We start from the raw sequence: 23,092 nt of genomic DNA on the forward strand, positions 1-23,092 counted from the left end.
TACATAGAGTTTTTTTTAAGGTAGCTTTACCTCTATCGTTTGTTGTTTACTGTTTGAATTTTAGAGTATGCACTTCAGTGATATTTATTATGATTGAATGAAAAAACTGTTTTGACGGAGCTGGTTTTTCTGGGACATGAAGAATAAACTAAATAATATGTTTCTAGTAAAATTTAAATAAATTTAAATACATCACTTTAAAAATTCTCTATATAATTTAGGTAAAAATACTTTTGGTAAATAACTGATGGTACAGAGACATTAAGTAATTTTCATTTTAAAAAATCCAAGTTAGTTTAATCTAGTTGTATTATTTGGCTATGTGCATAACATTAGTGTTGTATTTGATGTTAGTAAAAGTTCATGCATCAGTATTCAGAAGACAAGTCAATCCAAACTAAGAGTAAGTTTAACTTAAGCAAAAGTAGTAACTATAGATATCCACGTCTAAGAGGGAAAGGGTATGATTCCTTTCCTCTTATGTAACTATAATAATCTGGAACTTTATTAGGGGATATTATAGAATGATCTGTATTGGAGTGACTCATGTATCTGTGCCCTTCAATATAATATGAACTTCTGATCATTAGGAACTAAATATAATAATCGTTGTATCTTGTCCCTAATGCTCGGCACCAATGCACGTGGAAGTCTCGCTTGGTAAATAGTTACTGAATTAGAAAAGTACTAGAAAGAATGTCTTTAATTACAAACACACACATTCATAAATATTATTTATATAAATGATATGTATATGATACATACGTATGTTTTTCTTTTACCATAAAATAGTATACAACACAAGAGAAAATGCAGTATCACAGCAGAACAAATCATAGTTTATTTAATATAGTTTCAAGTTGATTTTTTTTCTGTGAGGTTTTTAAGATTTGATGTGCTAACAATACAGTAAAGTACCCAGCACTGTTTTTAATTCTTTCACAAAAATATTAACATCCTAAGATCAAATTAAAAATTCTAAAGTATGTGTTTTTCCCCTAATTACATATTTTCTTAAAGCAAATTAACTATATTAATCTTTGTGTCTTTTTTAAACTTTAGCTGTCCACACGCTAAAACATACAATTTAATCTTTTAATTAATTTATATTTTAAAGTTAATGACATGGCAACAATAATATTGTTTGTAGCATATCTCTAAATTTTATATTAACAAAAAAGACTTAGACAATTGTATTGAAACTATTAAACTAATATTTTAAGACTGATGCTTTGACACACTTGAGGATTAACATTCTTTTTATTTATGTTGCTTCTACCTTGACCTTAGACAATGAAAATTACAGATATAAATGCAATAACTTACTCTTCTATCAGAATAAAATACTTCATACTTTCCCAAGCCTTTAAACATGATGAGTATTAAACATTATAATCCTTTTTTTCTCAAAGGAATTAATTGCATGTTAAGTCTTTTCTCCTTTTTCATATTAAAAAGCAAATAGTATTTGTGAATACCATTATTTCTACTATGAGTGAACACTTAAGACTAATTTTTAGTGTCATATATTCTATTGAACAAAAATGTAATTATTCTTACCGGAATCTAGACCAATGATCTGAAAGAATACAAAAGAATTGTGAATATAGTATTGAAAAATGAGACATGAATGCTTTTCTGAATATGGGTATGATTTAAACAGACAAATGCAGATAAATCCACATGAATATTGCACCTGGTTCATTGAGTGGCTTATAATTTTGAAACTGTCACATGTCAGCAAATACATCAAAACTGCTAGAAAGTCAAAAAGGAAGTACATTTCTGTTAAGTGCAATTGCTTTTAGCTCACATAAGATAATCATGACATTTAAAATAAAAAGTTAGCTCTTAAAAATAAATTATTTTACTCATATGACCATTAACTCTTCTCTGAATGAAGATAACTGAGCATATGAAAAGAGCTCAACAAATATTTTAGAATGAATACACATATGTGCTTTATATGTATGTGTCTATAAATATATATATATATTATATTGGTTATATGTATATAACCAATAACACAAATAGTGAAATGGCTATGGTAATTCTGTTTACAGTCATGTTTTGAAATTGATAATCATGTATACCCATGGAATCTCCTTATAGTCAAAGGTCATGATGATTATATTTCAATTCATCTTCTTTGAGTTTTTACTTGAGGACATGATCTTCTAGATAATGTAATAGACAATACCTAAACATATGAAGCATGTTTAATATTGAGGAAAATGTCATTAATTTTTTCTGAAAAACTCAAACCAAAATATGAGTATCAATTATTCAACCAGTTAAAAGTAATATACCATAATTGACTCTGACTTATTTAAATAAAAATTGTGAATTTAGGTGAAATGTAGTTAGAGGAGACGACAGAAATCCAGTTTAATCAAGCTGTTTTTGTTACTCTGAAGTAATAGTTGGTTTCATACATTGTACCATGATTTGTAACTAAGTGTGAGTCCTGGAAATGAACCTTAGCTTTTATTTACTTTTTTTTCTCCATTTCTTCCTTTTTTCTTTCCCTTCTCCTTTTCTTCTCCTTCTCCTTCCCCTTCGTCCCTCCCTCCCTTCCTTCTCTCCATCAATTAGAACCATTCCCCTGTAGCCTAATTTAAAAATAAGCTTATTTGTGTTGTTTATATTCTATTCTTTAAAATGTTATACACAAAGTATCAGAATTTAAAATTTTGATATGTTTTACTCTAGGATTTTTTTTTCCATTTATAAAATCTCCTTGAAGTCTAGTTAATTTAAAAAATGAGAAGTTTAGTACTATATTAGCATGGTTTACATTTCTAAGATAATAGTATATGCATTTCTTCAGTTCATAAGAATATCGTGTACTTTATCATTTGTAAGAGGTGTCTTCTTTGGAGACAATTTTTCTCTTGTTATGAAGTCTATAAAACTATTCACTGTAGGTCAACATTTAAAATTCAAATTTAATTATAAAAAGGTCATGGAAATATATTCTTTGACCGTACAGTACATAAAAAGGTAATTGTCAACCAAAACATTAGTATAATAAATCATTAAACGCTTTTAAGAACATTACTTAGACATAATGATTTATATTGTATTTTAGCCCTTTAATTTTACAGTTTGTGAGTTACAGATTCAGTTTACAAATGCCCATGTGGTCAGTCAGTATCAGTAAGAGTGGTAAAATCAGTAGCAAAATCAAATTTTACTTATTTAAGTACCAACATATAAATCCCACACTAGTTTATCTTTTCGGAAGTGATTTGCACACATTTAAATTGGCGTGGACACCTTTAGGGAGGCAAAGCAGCCTTTGAATTCCTAATGAGAATGAAAGTACAGTTACCAATTAGAAACCTTCTTCACATTCTCAAAATCACTTGCATTTCACATTTCTCTCCACGCAGCTGAATTAGATGTAGGGCATCTTTTGCATCTCTTTGCCTCCAAATGAAATCCCTTCAACTGTAGAATGTGACGCAAATATTCAAGTCGGAAAACCATCAAAGGGGAGGGTCCTTTCTTCTGGGGAATTCTCTGAGCGTGGGACACTGAGCCTAGGCTCCTTCGTCCCCCACTCTCCCAACTCGCGCCCGGGGCCATCTCCCTCCCGCGCCCTCTGCCCTCTTGGATGACATCCTCTATCCTTTGTAATACCGCCGCTTTCTCTTCTCCGCTCACTTTACTCCATTGCCATACATATTTTTTCAAAATATCCTGCTGAGCTTTGAGGAGGACCTAAGTTCCTTCCAGGAAGACATTGAGGATGGTAATAACAGCGAATGAAGTATTAGGGAACTCCCCACACTAGCAACGCGGGCCCCTCCGTGCACCCTGAACGCAGTGCGTCCAGCCCGAGAGCCTTCCTCCTTCCCTTAGGTTCCCCGCCCGAGGAGCCGCCTCCACCTGCAGCCAGTGGAGGCGCTTTTGTTGTCGACTAACCCCCTCTAGCGCCGAACCGACAGCATCGGAGCCGCGGCTGCCAGCGGAGCGCCGGGCTCGGCGGAGCCCCGCCAAGCTCCGACTCCCGCCCAGCCCTCGGTACCCGCGTCGGCCGCGTGGCGAGAGTGGGACAGCCCCGGACGCCGAGCCCCCTCTTCTTAGCCCTTGCGTGCTGCCCGGCCCTGGCACGAGGGCCGCCTGGCTCCACCGAGTACCCGGTGCCGCGGCCCCTGACCGGCTCCTCCGAGCGCTGGGAGGGAGTGGGTGCCGCGAGAGGACGGCTCACGCGCGGCAGCGGTCAGTCCGCCACGCACTCCGTGCCGCCGTGGATGTGGCCACGCGCCGCTCGGCCTCGGGCTGCTCGGAGCGCGCCGTCCGACGCTGCCACGCCGCGGACGCTCCCAGCCCTCGGAATCCCAGCCCCCACGGCGGCGGCGACGCTCGTGACCTCCAGCGCGCAGTTCCCGCCGCGCGGCGACGCGGAGACCTCGGGGAAGCCCGGTGGCAGGCACCCGACCCCATTCAGCCCGGTGTGACTGTCCTCAGCGGCGGGCTCACTCCCGTTGCTTCGCTAGGACTTGAAGCAGCGACGGAGGCCGCAGAGCTGGGGCTTGCGGGGCGGTGGGCAAGTTTGGGCAGCCCTCGCTGAGGAGCGGTCCGGCGGCCCGCCGCCGAACTCGCCCCGGACTAGGGGAGCCTGGCCGCGGCACCCCCCGCCCCCTCCGGCGGCGGCGAGGTGGAGCAGTCGGGGGGAGGCGGTGTCGGGAGCTGACTCGTCTAAATCGCTGGGCGCTGCTGCTGCCAAATGGGGAGCAAAGTGCTTGGGGGACTAAGAGGGGCCTCAGCGATGCCCAGAAAGCCGCGGCGGAGGCCGAGGCGCAGCGCGGACGCGGCCGAGTTGGAAATCTCAGTGGTGCGAGCCGCCGCCGTCGCCACCCCGGCGCGGGGCTGAGGACGCAGTTCGATAGGTGGTTCGGACACCTCGCGGCCCCGCGTCCGTAGCTCGGCAGTCCCCGCACAGGCCGGAGGAAAGTTCCCGCGGCCCCAGCCGCGCCTCACAGCTGCCGCGCCGCCCCGGCTTTCGGCTCAGCGAGCGCCCACTTCAGACTGGAGAGGCGCTCGGGCCGCCGCACCTGGCCGTCCTTTCCCCCGCGGCGCCGCGCGGCGCCCTCCCCCGCCCCTCGCTCCCCTCCCCCAAGCCCCAGCCCCAGCTCCTTCCTGCGCGCGCGCTCTCCCAGGCCCAAGTGAATAGTCCTCGCGCGAGCGGGACACGGTGGTGGATGCAATTCCGTTCGCCTACAGCCGCCAGGAGTTCCCTGGCGCCGCAGGCAGCGTCCTCCTCCGAAGCAGCGGAGCCTGCACCTGGGCAGCCTGGACCATCCTGCCCTGCCCTCGGGGCCTCGCGCGGGGGGCGCCTCGGGACACCCCCTGCGGGCCGGGTGGAGGAGGAAGAGGAGGAGGAAGAAGACGTGGACCAGGTTCCCTACCCTACACAGAACACCTGGCTGCGCTGCTGCCACTTATCTTTTAGGGGGAGAAGAGGAGAGCCGGGGAGAGCCATGGGGGGCTGCGAAGTCCGGGAATTTCTTTTGCAATTAGGTTTCTTCTTGCCTCTGCTGACAGTTTGGCAGGGAGACTGCAGTCACGTCTCCAACAACCAAGGTAAGGGACCGAGGGGAGAAGCAGGAGAGGGTGGGAGGAGGCGGATGATCAGAGGACCGGTGCACCGGTCGCTTCTGGCAGGTAACTTCGTGCCGGGATCGTCGTCCCCGGCCTCGCCCCACGAGGGGGTCCAGGATGCCCCTCACCAGAGCGCCCTGTCCTCATTGCCTCGGACCTGCGACCCCACCAGCTGCGGTCCCTCCTGTTTCTAAACGTCTTTAGAGGGATACGTGAGCCTCAGCACTAGTTGAGTCCCACCACTGGCGGCAGCGGGACCCTCTTCGCTCCGCTGCCCCTCCGGGAGGCCGGTCTTCCGGACACTCGCTTAGTGGAGACTTCTGGCTCTCGGCGGTCGCTCCTAGCCGGGTGACAAGTAGGGTCTCTCACACGCCTTCTGGGAGGCAGGTCGCTTCCGCGCTATCCTGTGCCCAGACACCAGCCTTTGCCTCCGGTAACTCTGCTGCCCTTGCCTCGCCGCATCCGGTCCCCAGGACCCATCCAGGCACGTTTGACCCCTTTCCTAGACCAGATGTCTGTGCTTGTGGTTTCTCTCTTCATCGTGCACACAAGGGTGGGGAGGGAAGTGAGCGTTAAGTGTGGATATCCACGGTGTGGATATCCTATTGCTAAAGTCTCGTCTCTGTTAGGAATTTTCGGAGGAAGACTGTTTTGGTAGGGAAAGTGTTAAAAATGAAGGTGAATTGTGTGTGGAAAGTGAAAGTCAGGTTTGCCAAATGGAAAGCACTTAGAATTTCTGAACATTTTCTTTTCTTCTGTTCAAACAGTTTTTATGAGCTATAGCTCATTGGATTTCTGCTATGTTTGTTTAAAAATCTATAACAAATATCACCTGCAATATCTAAGTCCTCTTAGCATAAGCAGCAAACAACCGTAAAAGTTTTCCAGCGTGAATTTGGCCGAATGCTCTCATTGGAGATGTGATGACCACCGCTATGTCACCTGCTATGTCACACTTTTCTAAAGACTTCAAATACAAAACTTCAGTTACTGTTGCTATTTAACATATTAGGCCTCAGGATAATTTGCAGGTATAAACATGGAGGTCAGATGACATAGAGTGTGCACCTTTTTTTGTGAGGGTGAGAAGGTTGAGAGAGAAGGCAAGTAAAACCTGTATGACCATTTAATTTTATTTAGAAATACTCAGAATCAACATTCATTTGTTCTTGTACAATTTGTATTTGTGGCATGTTTTCCTAAATATTTCTTTTTTATTTCTGCCAGATTGCAATTGCAAATGCATATGTAAATTTGAGAATCATACACAACCATCACGGCTTTGAAGATGTGTCAGATAATAAGTGTCCCATGACAGTGCCATACTCTCCTGTGGCCTGTGGCAGTGTATACCTTCACACACATCCCTCATCTGTTTGCGAGAGCTTTTGCCATTCAGTACTGAAGGGGTAGTTAACTTAATCTACTTGAGTGAAAACTAGATTGCTAAAAATAACAATTATTTACTTTTTTATATTTTAAGAAAACTATTTTTCAATAATTGGAAAGTCAGATATTTATATTGTACTCTATGTTAGTACCTAGAGCTACTCATAGAGATGTATACTTTGAGAGTCAAGTTTATTAGAATTATCTAAAAGTTTTTTCCATGCTGTAGTTTCCCTCAGTCAACACTTATTTATTCATTGCCTATGAAACACCAGGAACCACCTTAGGCCCTTGAGGATACTAACATAAATAACATACCTGTCTGAATCTGCAAATAACAAAAGTGCCATTCTACCAAAGTCTGTCAAGTGTTGAAGTATGACCTCTCAGATATTCTTGTTAAATTAAGGACATAGAAGAGTTACTTGTTAACCTCTTCCAGTAATTTTTATTTGTTTATCTATTTTGATTACTTTCCCATAGTTTGAAAACACATTTTATCTAAAATGTATACCAAATATATATAATTCATGGGTATTTTTTATTAATTAGTTTACCTTCATGTTAGTGAATGAGCGTTACTCAGTTTACCCATCTGTCATGTAGGATACTCATCATTGGGTAATGGTGGGTAATGTTTACCCATCATTAAAGATAGTCTGCTAAAACTCTTAATTCGAATTTCTACTAAGACAGTAAAACCACAGGCTACGCATAAGATTATACTTGGATAAAATAATACCTACAGGGTAAGTTGGATAAAATTTAAAGGAGTTCTTCAAAAGAAAATTAAAGAGAAAGTTTGCTCTGATTGTTTCATCAGACATAAATGGTTGCTTATAAAATGCTGTTACAGCCTACGTCACAGTGTTTAGAAATTATGCCTTATTATACCCTGGAATAACTTTCAAATACTGAAGTGCTCACACTAATAGTTAATAAAATATCAAACTTAAAAATGTTATTCTTATGAATCCTTTGGGCATATTTTATTAACTTGTAGTTTTATAGATAACATGAATCAAAGTATAGCTTACCAATTTTTAAATATTGACAACATAGGTTGTTACAGAATTATATTATGTATATAATATAGAAAGATTAATGCAAAATATAAATTAGATTTCTAATACACATTATGAATGTCAATAATATGGTTAGTAGTTAATCTCAAAGAAATGATGTTCATTTTCCTAGTAACTTTTCATCTTAAGAGCTAATGGAATTCATGTTTTATTTTTAAAATTTGTTATTTTATGAATGCTAAAATTTTATTTTTATATTACTTGCCTTCTGATTAAAAATATTAACAAAGTAAAAATCTTAGTGCTTTTTATCCATTTTTACCAAATTATATAAACTCTTTATGGTTAAAATGAATGGATTCACCTTCTTCCCCCTTCCTAGTTTTTCACACTTAGAATGGGTAAAATAATGATAATGACAAAAAAATGAACTACCTCATTTTTAACATGGTGCTTAACATGTTGCTAAGAGTAACTTCACTATGGAAGCAATCTTTTCTCTTGTCTTTTAACTGGCTGTGAAACTGTGTACTATAAAGAGAAAATAAATCAATTTGACTCTCTCTTCCTATTACCCAACCTCCTTGAATTGATTAGAAAGTAGAGTTGCTTCCTGGATCACTCATCTGTTTAGTAAGTGGAAACATGATTTGTATTCATATTTCTCTTATTCTAATAATTTACCCTGTGTTTAAGACAACAGTATTTAGAAGGTGGTGATTTTTATTTAAAAATAATAAATTTTGTCTTTTCAATATCTATAAACTTTTATGCCTGTACTGACACTTAGGTGAATATAAAACTAAATGTCGTTTCATATGTAAATAACCATGTTTATCAATTATAGCCATTAGTAGCCACCAGGGGTTTATTTATTCAAAGATCAGTTTGCTTTAGCAAATAGTACTGTATAGCATGAAAGAATTGATGTGAATCTCAGGGTGTGGCTCATTTTCCAAAAATCATCAATCAGATACCCAAGTAATTGATTAAATCAAAATATGGCTTGGATACAAGAATCTAGTGAGTTCAGTTTATTCCCAAGATTGTGTGAATTTACCCCGTTCCCAGGGAATTCAGTGACAAGTGAAACTAGCAAAACAGTAGTCTGACTTGTTAGTTTCATTGAATTATTATTTAGGCCAAAGTGAGTGTGAAATTCAGTAAGTTGTATGTAAATATAGGTGAACATACCTGAGCAGAAAAACACCTGCTTAATAAAGTTTGTAGCCTAAAATTAGTTGAACTGCCGTAAGTATTGTTCACAAATTATAAAACTCAATATTCTAATGGTAATAGAAAGAAAGGAATTGAAATATTTTTAGGAAGTTCAACACTGACCTTTCCTGAAAATATTAAAATTTTTGTTAAATAATGAAAACTGGATGATTTAAAAAGAATAATTCTAAAAGAATTTAACTTAGATAAAATTCATTTTCAAGGATAAACTATTCATAGTTGTAAAGGTACAGGAGATTGTAATCATATGCCTTCCTGTAACCAATAAATATAAAAGCAACCTGGGATGTAATTTTATCATACATTTATAAATTGAAATAAGTCATTGTGTAATTAGTTGTTATGATTAGTATTTGAAGTGGAAAGATAAAATGTCTTTAATATGCATTGATCATCTAAGTGTTGTTTGCTCTGGGTTTGGGATATGACTGTATCTGAAGACATTTTCTTGCAAAATAATTATACAGTGTTACTTAAAGATCCCTTCTTCAAACTGAAAGGAACATGAATAAAACATTTGGATTTTCCTAAGAGGAAAAAAATATATATTTAATGGTACAAGACAAAATTACTGGTTAAATTACACCTTTTTACTGTTTTTAGATTTTACACTTTTAAATAAAGAATTTGTGTTTATGTTAAAAAGTTAAGAAAAATATTAGAGTAGAATTCTTTGTTTCTTCACTCATCATTGCAAGTGTAAAGTACTTAACTACAAAAGGCATCATAGATTGCTTCTATTTCCTTCTACCATACAGAAGGGAATCATGGGCATCATATCTCAATCATGCTCTTTCTCTCTTCACATATGAAAGTACGGGCAACTATATAATCCATCTGTCCCAAATGGTGGAAGAGTAGATCCTGTTTTACACTTTTACATCAACCAAACCTCTACAGTAATAGAAGTTTTTTCATTGTGTTCTTGATTCAGCATTTCTTGAGAGTATAAATATGGTGGAAATCAATACATATAGTTAAGTAATCAAATGGGTTAACTTTGTCCAGTGTACATTGTCAGTCATAAAATCAAACTAAATTTATACATCTACAGTATTTTTTACTAAAAATTGTATTATTTAAGGTGTGCAACATACGTACTACATCAGCATTCCGATCAACTTGCAATTTCATTAAACTGACATTATTTCTTTAAAAATGGGAATTATTAAAAAAGCATTACTTCTGCTTTTGCCTAATTTTATTAAGTATTGTTTTCTGGAATTAAATATTTGGATGATGGAGAAAAAGAGATAAGTAAGGCAAACATTGTCCATGCCCACATGGTTTCTATTTCTAGTAAGGGAGACTGACCAAAAAACATCAGATAAAATAAAATGATAAAAGCTCTTAGATATTTTATGAGGAAACAATAAAGGCATTGAGATAGAGAATAACAGGAGAGACCTGCTGTTTTAAGTGTGATGGTTAGAAAGACCTATCTGGGGAGATGACATTTAAACTACATTCTCAGGGAATGAAAGGAGCTAATTGTACAGAATGGGAAGAATTGCATTCCAGGTAGAGGGAACTGCCTGGGCAATGACCTCAAAGGGAAATGAGCTTGATATATTTGAAGGACTGAGTTCAGTGTGACTGGAGCTTACTGAACAAGGAAGAGAGTAGCATGTCAGTTGGGAAAGATAGTCAGGAATCATACCCCACAAAGAAGAAAAGAAGCCATGACATGGGGTTGTAATATTTAAGTAAAATGTGAAGCTTTTGAGAGATTTTAACCAATTTTCATTTTAAGAGCATTATGGCTGGTGAGCTAAGAGATTAGAAGATGGCAAAGAGTAGAATTGGGAGTCTGTTGAGGTTGTCCGGGAGAGAGGTTATGGTGGATTGGCCTAGAGTAGTAGAGATGTAGAGAAGATGGATTTAAAATATATTTTGGAAGTATAATTTATGGAACCATCGTATCTTTACAGAAAAATAAATGTAGGTATTCTACATTTAAGATATTTTCCCAAGGGGCCCTAATAAAATTTCCATTACTCCCCATAAAAATGATTTTACTATATAATTATTGGTAATAGATATGGCGTAGGAGGGATGGGGTGAGTTGTCCATTTTTCACTTCAGCTCAGACTATGATTTAAAATACAATATAATCTCCATAGTACAGTTTTGCTATTTCAAACTCTTGTATGTAATGTATATTTATTGCATGAAAAAACGGAATTTGTTAATGCATTTCTGACTTAGTAACTTTCCATGTATAGTTAAATTTTTTTTCAGAGTGGGTAATGGCACAAGCAGGTGGGGACATCTTCACAAAGCAATATAGTAATTCAGCAGATTCTAGTTTTTAGCTAACAAAGAGCGGTATTTGGAACTTTGGCTCATGTGCCAGTTTAATTCATTTCTGTTATGGTCATATTACTATTACTGAAAACAAAAGAAATCTAGGTGATACTAGATATAAAATAGGTATGTTTTCAGACATTTTCCATTACTCTCCTTTTTTTCTCAGCATTTGTTTAAATGAAAAGAAACATGTAAGAGACCCAGAAAATGATATTTTGGGATAGATGATATTTTTGGTAACAAGGACAAGGGAAGAAACCATTAGGTTTTCTACGAAATAACAGTAAGTTGCATGTAATTTAAAAAATTTCCCCAATCAGTGAAATTATTCATTACTTAGAGTTGCCTTTCATGGTACTATAGGAATGAAAATATAGAAGCATAAAGTCCTAACTTAAACAACAGTCATATATACTTAGTGTATATTTAGAAAATTCATACTTTGGAGATGCTTCATTTAAACATTTCCAAATATTCTTAAATATATATTTAACAGTAAATCTTACAGTTTAGTACTTAGAATGTTCTGGAAAATACTAGTTTTACAGTTATTCTCTTTGATAAATATTATGTCTTCTTATGGGATATACAATTTTAGTTTTCAATAATATCCTAAAACTAATGAAACCATTCATTCTTTTAACAGATATTTGCTGAAGGCCCATTTGTTAGGAAGTGTCCAAACTATATGTTAAAAGAGAACTTTCCCTCCTAGAGTATAAGATACAATGAAGAGTTTCCAGTCTCCTTCCAGATCTGACAAGAAAACTTTGTTGTTCTTTTTTAATTAGTTTCAAAATCAATGAGAAAACTTTAAAAGCACATTTGTTAAATATGATAATATATAACAGTACTGGTGATCAACCCTCATAATAAAAAGCGTGTGACATTTATTAGAAAGTAATATCTACTGTTTCACTACATTTTATCTCAGAGTTAAAGTAAGTCCCTCAAAAATCACATGTGAAGCATCTCCCTTGTGTTCTGAGGCTAGGTTCTTAGGCTACAATGATGATTTTCATACAGCCTTTGTTCTTTAGAAACTCAGCCTGTTCTGTTGATGTTATATGGCTTTGAGTGATTGATGTTAACTCTTTAATTACTTGATTTTTATAACATGAACACTTTTATAGTAGATTATGTGGGAGAGGAGTAAATAAACACTGTCAACCATTATATGTGTTTTATTTGTAAAACTGAGTTTTCTCATATTAGTTTTCTACATATGTGGGTATACATTCTATTTAATTACATGAATAGAAAACATAAGTATGTATTTTAAAAATGTCCATGTGTAGAAAACAAGTATTTCACATATGAATGGCATTCCATGGACTGATATGTGCAGTTTTTGTTTAAGGAATATTAGACTGGCTTATTCTGATTTGTTTATTTAAGGTGTGTTATTAAAAACAATAATTCATATTAAAGGTGTAAGTTTCCAGTTCAAATACTAACAAACATACCTCTTAACTGAGCTTCAAAGTGATAATTGTAATGTAAGTGTGTATTTTCAGTACATGTCCAGAAAACACATTCAGCTACTTTCCTAGGATACTGTTGAGTTCTCTGGCCATTGGCCTGTCTGATGACCCATACTTAATCGATATAACTGAAAACACATTGCTTTTCCTCCTATTTCATTTCATAACTTTAAGAGTAGAAGTCATGCTTAACTTTTTCAGGGTTATTTTTCTCTTTTTATTAAATTTACTGGGGTGACATTGGTTAGTAAGATTATGTAGGTTTCAACTGTATATTTCTATGATATGTGATCTGTATATTGTGTCGTATGTCTACCAAATCACTTTCCATCACTATATATTTGACCCCCTTTATCCTTTACTATTCCTTCAGCCCCCTTCCCACTGGTAACTGACATACTGCTATCCATCTATGAGTTTTTATTTGTTTTTCTTGTTTGTTCATGTATTGCTTTCAGTTTTGTATCCCACATATGAGTGAAATCATGCTTCTTAACTTTTTTTGCCTGACTTATTTTGCTTAGCATGATATTCTCAAGGTCTACCCATGTGTTTGCAAATGTCAGTATTTCATAGTTTCTTATGGATGAATAATATTCCATTGTATATATGTATCACATCTTTATCTAACCATCTATCAAAGGACACTTTGGTTGTTTCCATGCCTTAGCCACCATGAATAATGCTTCATTGAAAATAGGGATGAATATATGTCATTGCAAATAAGTTTTCAATTTTTTGGGGGGGTAGGAAACCAGAAGAGGGGGTGCAATGTCATATGGTAACTCTATTCTTAATTCTTTGAGGAACCTTTATATTATGTTTTCCATAGCAGCTCTACCAGTTTACATTTCCATGTGCAATGAATGAGGGTTCCTTTTTTTTCCACCACCTCTCCAACACTTGTTATTACTTGTCTTGTTAGTAGACATTCTAATAGGTGGAGTTGGTATGTCATTGTAGATTTGATTTGCATTTCCCTAATAGTTAGTGACGTTGAGCCTCTTTTCATATATCTGTTGGCCATTTGTATGTCTTCTTGGGAGATGTGTCTGTTAGGTCCTCAGCCCATTTTTTAATCCGATTGTTTGTTTGACATTGAGTTGTATGAGTTCCTTATATATTTTTGATGTTAATGCCTTGTTGGAGCTGTTCTTCATAAATATCTTCTCCCATTCGGTTGGTTGCCTTTTTGTTTTGTTGGCAGTTTCTTTTGCTTTGCAGAAACTTTTTAGTCTGATATAGTCCCATTTATTTTTGCCTTTACTTCCTTGCTTTGTGGTCAAATTCATAAAATCTTCTCTAAGACTAAGGTCCATAAATTTAGTACCTACATTTTTTCCTATGTACTTTATTGTTTCAAGTGTTATATTAAGGTCTTTGATCCATCTTGAATTAATTTTTATATGGGAACAACCATCAGTCTAGTTTCATGCTTTTGCATGTGGCTTTCCAATTTTCCCAGCACCATTTATTGAAGAAGCTTTTTTCCTCCATTGTATGTTCTTGGCTCCTTTGTCAAAAATTATTGGAGAAAAAAAAATTTATGTACATGTAATTTTATTTCTGGGCTCTCAGTTCTATTCCACTGGTATGTGTGTCTGTTTCCAAGATTACTTTTTGATCATAGGAGATTCAAAATAGCATCTCCTTAGAAACTTAATGTTTAGGAGGTAGAAATAGCTAATTAATTATTTTGCTCTTGTAATGTAAAGTATCCTTGTACATATCTAGAACTAATAAAAAGTAATTGCTAACGTATTTACATATAATTCATTTTTTAATTAATTTACTAATAAGAGAGAATGATTCTTTCAGGTTGACTATACTATATTATGATACATTTCGTGATACATGAGCATTGCAGAGAAAAACATGGTGTTATAGATGGTACGATATCTAAGATAAAGTAAAGCACTTACTATCTTAAAAAGTCAATGAATGGAAATTTTCCTGCCTATAGTGATTATAATAGGCATATTTAAAGCAAGTTAATAAAGAGTAATATTTTGTATACTAGGAAATAAAAAGGCATTATATTAGTATGTATTCTGATTAAGAATTATCTAAAATTAATTGAAATGATTGTCCTCAAATTTGAGTTGGGTTATAGCTTAAAATCACTTTAATTTTTACTTTTAAAGACAACATTTTTTTCTTGTGCTGCTATAATATTTTAATATTGCTAAAGGTAATAAAAATGAAGTATAGAATTAGTGAATTAAACTATGTAAAGGCCAATAAATAAGTTATTCTAAAACTTAGTATCTCAGAACTCTGAATTTATTTTTAAGTATAAAGAGATATCTATAAATGTATCAAAATGAAAGAAAAATAAGAATAGGAAAAAAGCTGAATTGTGGTACTATTTGAAAAATGCATCTATTTGGTTAATTAGTCTTTCTTGTTATATATATCTAACAGTACTATTGGTCAGATCCCTTAATCTCTGCAGGTACAGAAATGTTCACTGATGACAAATCTTAGCTCAAACTTTTTAAAAAAGAAAACATCTAAAATTTCCTTCCACTCTTTCTCTCCCTCTAAATTTAGAGTTTGCTCAGATAATAGTTATCTTGTGAATGCAAGTGAAAATAATTAGTAGTTGCCATTAAGCGTGATGGGCAGTAGCTGATCAAACAAGTAGAGAGCATTGAACTAAATCGTAAGAGTTCTGTCAATTTCTAAAACTAAAATCTGTAATTAAATCCAGTTGTTAACAATCAGTATAATACCTGAACAAAACAAACAAAAATACAGAGGGTAATAGTCAGGAGAATTTTAGAATACTAGAACATTTAATGAGGAAAGTTCACTCTTACCTTGGCTATTTTATATGCTCAGTTTAATGAGGGAGCAATCAGAAAGAGATGTCAAATTTAATCACAAAAGGAAACACAAAATTTCAGTAGTGTACATTATTGGTATAGCATATTGCTTAGCATGGTTCAAAGTAAAAATTAAGATGCTCTAATTTTATTGTTACATTCATGACACTGTATTAGGACAGAAACATACCTGTAGTATAATAACTTACTATCTTAAAGTGTTACAGTATAATTACTTCATTTTATTGATTAGAAAACCTGTAGATCACCTAGGTTCTTAAATAACAATTTGGTAGTTTGTTTAATAAAAAATACATGTATAAAGGCCTTTATAATATTCACTATTTTATGGCCAGAAATCTATATATGTATGCATTGTGTTTTAGATTATTCAAGAGCCCCTTTTACCCAGTAAAGCAGAATTAAATTCAAGAATTTATTTTAAAGGTTAGTATTTTTAAGGTTTAATATGCTTTTTAAAGCTAAGTGACATTTTTTAATTAAAAATGTTACTGAATGTTGAAATCAAATTAAATTTGTTAGCCTCTTTCTGTTATAAAGTTCTCATACTCTTCTTTTTATTGCAATGTAGCAATAGGTACCTTTGGCTTTTTTGTTTGTTCATTTTTATCATCTAGATATAGACACTTTGGTTTTTAATTTATATGGTTTATTCATATATAATTTCCTAGCATTCTCAAGCTATATAAATAGCAAGTGTATACTTACCCAATTTTTAAATGAAATCTATTTATATCTGCTGTGTTTTTTCACTGTGTTTGGCAGAAGAAATAAAAACAAAGACCACTGTCTGGAATTTCTGAGAGCCTTAGATTGAACTAATGAGGCTATTTATATGTTAGTGAATAATTAAACATTAATTTATATATCAAAGCAATAAAGATATAGCTATTCCATAGATGAGTTCACATTTATGAACTATTGCTGATAGAGGTGAAAAGATAAAAGTACTATTCTCAAGGATCTATGAATTAATATATGGAGACCTGAGAATAAATATTCATTCTATATATTGGCCATGACTTTGTGTGACTGCCAGAAATGAAATAAGATCTGCCCACCCACTCCACCCCACTCCCAGCCTTAGGACAATGTTATGAAATACAGAAGAGAGGTACAGGACAGTTAAATACTACCGCTATAGCAAAGGTAAAATTAAGGGAAATAATATACAGTTTTACAAACAAATAAGCATGAGTTACTCATGGGAAATGAAAATTAATCGCACATTTATCACGATACATCATCATTAATACATAAAAATAATAGGACAATTAAAATGAATGACATCTGCAGAGACCTCAATTTTTAAATTACTTTTAATTAGTTATTCTATACCTAAAGATTGAAACCTATTCTACATATAAATAAAAAATAACTATCCAAGTGAATGATGTCTTAGATTGAACATAGAACTTTTGAGGAAGGAGTATGACTTGACTTTTTCATTAAAACTTTTATCATATCTTTTTTTAAAAAATTATTTTTTATTGAGTTTATTGGAGTGGCATTGGTAAATAAAATTATATAGTTTTAAGATGTGAGATTCTTTAACACAGTATCTGTATATTGTATTGTGTGTTCACCACCCAAAGTCATGTCTTTCCATCACCATTTATCCCCCTCCTTCACCCTCACTTTTTTCTTCAAGAAATATTACATTTAATGATGGTGGCTTCTTTTAAAACTCTGATAACACAGAATCTGAATTTTAATGGATTATATGTTTTGTCTGCTGATTTTTACTTTTAGATGAAGGTAAAATTGGCAATACCTATATGGTTTACATTATACATTAGAGTTTAAAAATATTTCCATAGGTTCCTTGTCATCTTCTAACATGTTAGTTCTGGTTTATTTTTATTCTCTTTTTCCTAAATCTATCATATATTTGTTTTTATCAGTGTTTCATAAGTAGAAATTGCTGATATTCTCTAATATTTACCTTGGAAAATTAGGTACAATACTATTTGATAGGTCCTGTATTATATGTTTGAGAAATGTGCTTGTAGAAGTACATAGAGATAGAAGTTACTGCCAGAACTTGGTATTTTTAAACAGAAAAAAATCAATAGCAGATTATCCATGATTAGCTGTTGACATTTAAATTCGTGCATTTAGAATGTCAAAAAGCACTGAACACTATCAATTTAGTTTCTAACTTACAATAATATTCTTATTTTCAAATCATCATTTTATAGCCCTCATCCTTCCTCTAATATAAATATGTATTTTAAAAATTAATTGAAATAATTACAGATCTTTTGATACATTGGACTTTAAATAATTGATTAAATGAAAAAATTATAGATCTGCCAATAAACTAATGGATTGCTCATCTCTTTGCCTGCATCAAGATTTGTTGTTATTATCATTATTATAATACCCTAATGTAAGCCATATTTCTAATGTATAAAAATATCTTAAGACATACTATGAATGTATTAATATAGTTCTCCTTCAATCATTATATAATACCTACAATGTGGTTGTTTATTGCTATGTCATTAAGGTTATTTTAATCCTATGCCAGACTGTATATCATAAGTTTTTCAAGTATTTCCTTCCCAACAGTTGATGACCAAGGCTATCAGAATGTGACTTGTTGCCACACCTTGTAGACTGATTTTCTATAAACCCCATCATAGACACACAGCACTTACTATGATATGGATCCTATTCTCCAAATGCACCACTAGCTTGGTGGGAAGTTCTTATTCTGATGTGGCACCAGATCTAGGAAGCTTGTATGGCACCTGTAACACTAAGGGATAAAAGCACTAACTTTCTCTCTAACATATTTGTCATATATATATTTATTGTCAAAGTCCAAGATTATCTAATTTAATGTAGTATCTTTTAGCTTCTGATTTTAAAGTTTGCCCTTAATTCTATTACAGTACAAAAGAAGATAATATTTTATATGAATTGGATTTTTTAATTTATATCCTTTAGCTAGTCTTAAATTGGAATGATTATGATTTTTGCTTTTCTTATAACTAAGTTCTCAATATACCGCATACACATGTCATGTTAATCCCAAGTATTTTCCCCAAATTGTCTTTTAATATGTTTATTACTGTTTGGATATCATGATTGACTTAACCCTCCAAATTTTCCCACTCATCATTTACCCCACCTCTTGAGATTTACTTCTGAAGTCTCATGCTCATGCACGCATCGACCTATAGCTTGTTGGAAAATAAAAGTTCCCCAGTCACTGTAATACTCCTCTACTGATGATAAAACCCTGCTATAGGGTCAATTATGGAATTACAATGAATAGAACTATAGAACTCCTTTTGAAGTGGGGTTTCTTACCTTCAAATTAAAATTTTTATCATCCCAATTACTAATGTTTATGTGAACAAGAATGGCTGATACATACCTAGTTATAGGTGGAAGAGAGGGGGATGTTTACTATTTGGAAAGGAACTCACAAAAAAGCAGGCGCTTGTGGCTTTGCTGCAGGTATGACTTTATCTTAAATCCTCACACACATATACATTCTTATAATATTGTCTAACTCTAGACAACTTCTTGGGTGGAAAAGCTAGAAAGAAGTTGAAAGGGGGTTAAGAACTTGATTAAAAAGTAGGCTGAATTTCTAGCTGAGAGCAAGAAAGATTGCTTCCCCAGCTATCATTTCTCAACACTTAATATTTTTGAAGGAGTTTACAATTTTATGGAATAATGTCTATTGATCTTTTTCTTGGGTTATTTTCTTTTTTATGTGTAAGAATCTTTGTGCATCCAATTTAACTGTATTTTCTAGATATGTTAGGCTTCAGATTAATATATCATGCCTCAGAGGATGCTATGACAACAAATATTTCTTTTGAAGATGTAAAATATTCTAGAAAGCAATTAAGCAGAATGTTGAAAAATACTCATACACTTGAATCCATTAATTCCGCTTTCATAAATTTAAATTCTAGGAAAATGGATAAAGACAGGCCAAGATTTATATACAGAGATTTTCATCTTAGCTTTCTTTTTAAAACTGAAGAATTGAAATCAAAGCAAATGCCTCAAATAGAAAATCTTCTTAAAAAATAACTTCTTTATTTGAAAAAGTTTCTTGAATGAGGGCATGCATGTGGCATCAACAAGAATCTGAAATTCCAGTTACCAGAGAGAAGAAAAACTTGTTTTGCTACTGAGAAAGAACATGAGAGAGATGATAGCAGAACAAGGAAAGGATTGCAAGACAAAGTCTGATGGAGATTTTGGGATCCAAGAGAACCGTTTGGAAATGATGGTGACAGTTCTATTTTGAGTAGCTTATATAACTGAGATGTTAACCTCTACCCCAGTCACAATCGTAACCTCCAAAACTTCTCAATGTCTGTTATAGTCCTGGAGAATAAGAACATAGAAAACAGTAGTAAAAATTCCGTGAGAAAAGAAAACCAGTTAGATCACCCACTCCCCCCCAAAAAAAATTCCTGAAGATATAAGTTTAGCTTTTAAGTAAGTGGGGTTCTTCACAGATTTCACTCTGTCTTATAAGGCCTTCAAATAGCAGCTGGGTCAGGAATTCTTAAGATGAGTTCCTAATCTTCAAAGGAGGTAACATGGATCTACCTAATATGATAATATTCTCACAAAATTTTCAGAGGGTAAAGAATTAAAAAGAAAAAGAAACATAGTCACCTATGTGTGTGTGATCTATCTCTTAACAGGAAATGCAGGTCAAATGTACAAATGGATTTTAGAGATGCAAAAGAGAAAGTGATAATTTTAATACTGTTGGAATCCTGTTACATATGCTTTAAACACAGTTGCTTCACCTTCATTTATATGAATGCATAGAATAGCTTGGCCAGCTTTGCTTCTGAAAATGAGCCCAGGAAATTAGGAGTTTGGCCATAGTTTCTAGCCAAATTGAAAATGAGGGAGTATCTTAGCAAAGTGAAGGAATAGAGCTCTGTCTACCTTCATCTACTTTGTCATAGATGATAAACACTATCTTGTACCCCAATACCTTTATAGCTCTGTCATACTGTACTTTCCAACACATTTTGCAGTGACATCCCTCAGTCCAAGAGTCTTTGTGCCTGATATCCATCCAAGAGCTGACTTCACATTCTCACAGATTTTCAGCCACCAGAGGATTAATTTTGATCACTTGCTATTACTAGCACAGGAACAAGGTAATAGACGTTTGAATGACATTTTCAGATTTGGAGAAATTTTTAAAAATAATGACTCTACAAACTGGTTGGAGTTGCAGGGGTCCAGAAATAGACCCTATGTCGTGTCATAAACAAAGCTTCAGACTCAGATTTTATTTATTGGCTGAGTTTTGGAGGTTGGGAGCTATCCCAGCCCAACTCTGTAATGACAATAAAAGAGAGCACACTGTGGCATGCAGACCACTTTATTTTAGGTTAATGTGTGTAATCTGTTTCTCAAGAATACTTTTGCTTAAAGGTTTTAAAAGTTCCTCTCTTTAAATTATATTGGAGGGAGAAACGGGACCCTTGCTTTCACTTTTGGCAAACTTATAAAGGAGAAAATAAACCCACATAATATAGAAAGAAAGGAATACAATTAAATACAATCATTTTATTTTAGTCCAGGCAGTTTATTTCCTGTCAGTTATATGCTCCCAAGCAATGTATGATGCTCCCTTCCCAGTGAAGTTGTACTAGAAATTGCTGAATTAGGAGGTTTTGTTCTTTGGAAATACTCAGAGGAAAAGAGGTATTGTCATTTGTTTGCTCTTCTGTTCTTGGAAACTACTGATAATTTTTAATCATTCTGGTATTTAACAGCTAATATGTATTTCTTCTTAAAACTGAGTATATGGCACTACATAGTAGTATAAGAGCTATCTTCCAGTCTCACAGGGAAAGAGAGGTAGCATCTGCTTCTTGTTCCTGTTTTCAACATTTCCAATTTAATGATTAAAGTTCTATACTAAATACTTATGACTGTAATACATAGGAAAGAGAATATATTTGAAATTTTGTAAAGCTTGCATTATTGAATTTTATTCAAAATTTTAAAAAATAGCCTACCTAGCTATTACTATAGCTCTTAATACCTTTTAACAGTATTTCCCCTCTGACTTTATACCTACTATGTGTATACACACACAGAGACAAGCGCAGAATCTGAATCACTATGCTATTTGCTCTATAAACTCACAAGCTTTTTTTTTGTGCTAGTGTGCAGTGGTTCACATAACTCCAAGTATCTCACTTCAGTGTTGTAATTAAAACAACTATAAATTTCAGACATACATACATTTTTATTTTTCTACTGTATTTCTGGTCAACTGTTTGCACATGTAGTTATTAGGAGAATCAGTTCTAATTTAAGTTAAAAATAAGTAGAGAGTATCTTTGTGCTTAAAAAGGAAAAACTTGGACATGTTTTACATTCAGCAGTCTCACCCACTAATGTACATGTAAGCACATACCTCCAGTTAATGGAGGATTTGACATACTAGGAAAAAAAACAAATGCTTTTCAACTTTATATATAAATTTAATTATATTGCTTTATCTTTTTTATGTCACCCCTTTAAATTAAGAAAGAAGCATAAATTACTGCCTTTACTTTACTAATGGAATTTATAGGAACATTAATTTACTTGGTAAAGCTGATAGACAAATTATAACCACAATGGAAAAAATAAGGCAGGTCTTAACCTTGTTAGATCAGTGTATTTTTAAAAAGGGAAAGATAAATTTGTATACCTCCTAGATTACTAAAAATGCAAAGATACTAAATTTAATATCTTGAAATTTTAAAAACACAATCTATTTTCTTATAAATAATGATAATGATAATCTGTTTTAAAAGAATAGAAGAATCATTTGGAAAAAGATTTATAAGGAAGAATTTGTTTTCTGGACTGTACAACTGTACTTTATTAGAAGTTAGTACTCATGACATTAAGTAATACCGATATTTTAACTCTCATATTCTTTTTATATGTAAACTTGAGGCTATACATCTCTTTATTTTGTGCTTTTGCTACTCTGTTTATCATCTGTTTGTTGACTGTTTTTTCCTGATATGTTTAAACTGTACTAGGCACTCTACAGGCCGTCTGGCTTAATGAGCAATAATGGCAATTTAAGTATCTAATGAGAAGTTGTACAGTTTGAGTCGTCAGCCCCCACCCTTCTTAATGTGAGCTACTTTTTATGTTCCCTCAATTTCAATCTAGC

At 35.0% G+C, this 23,092-nt stretch overlaps 1 protein-coding gene across 2 annotated transcripts in view; it reads left to right on the forward strand.

The window, feature by feature from the left end:
- The first annotated feature begins 5,210 nt into the window (after positions 1 to 5,210).
- EPHA6 (EPH receptor A6) overlaps positions 5,211 to 23,092 on the forward strand; it is an 876,611-nt gene continuing 858,729 nt past the window's right edge. For both annotated transcript variants that reach the window (XM_053918286.1, XM_053918285.1), the window contains exon 1: positions 5,211 to 5,592. In XM_053918286.1, coding sequence (XP_053774261.1) covers positions 5,211 to 5,592 — 382 coding nt within the window. The remainder of the gene's footprint in view (positions 5,593 to 23,092) is intronic.

The sequence above is a fragment of the Desmodus rotundus genome, chromosome 2 (assembly GCF_022682495.2).
Source record: "Desmodus rotundus isolate HL8 chromosome 2, HLdesRot8A.1, whole genome shotgun sequence".
NCBI classification, from domain to species: Eukaryota; Metazoa; Chordata; class Mammalia; order Chiroptera; family Phyllostomidae; genus Desmodus; species Desmodus rotundus.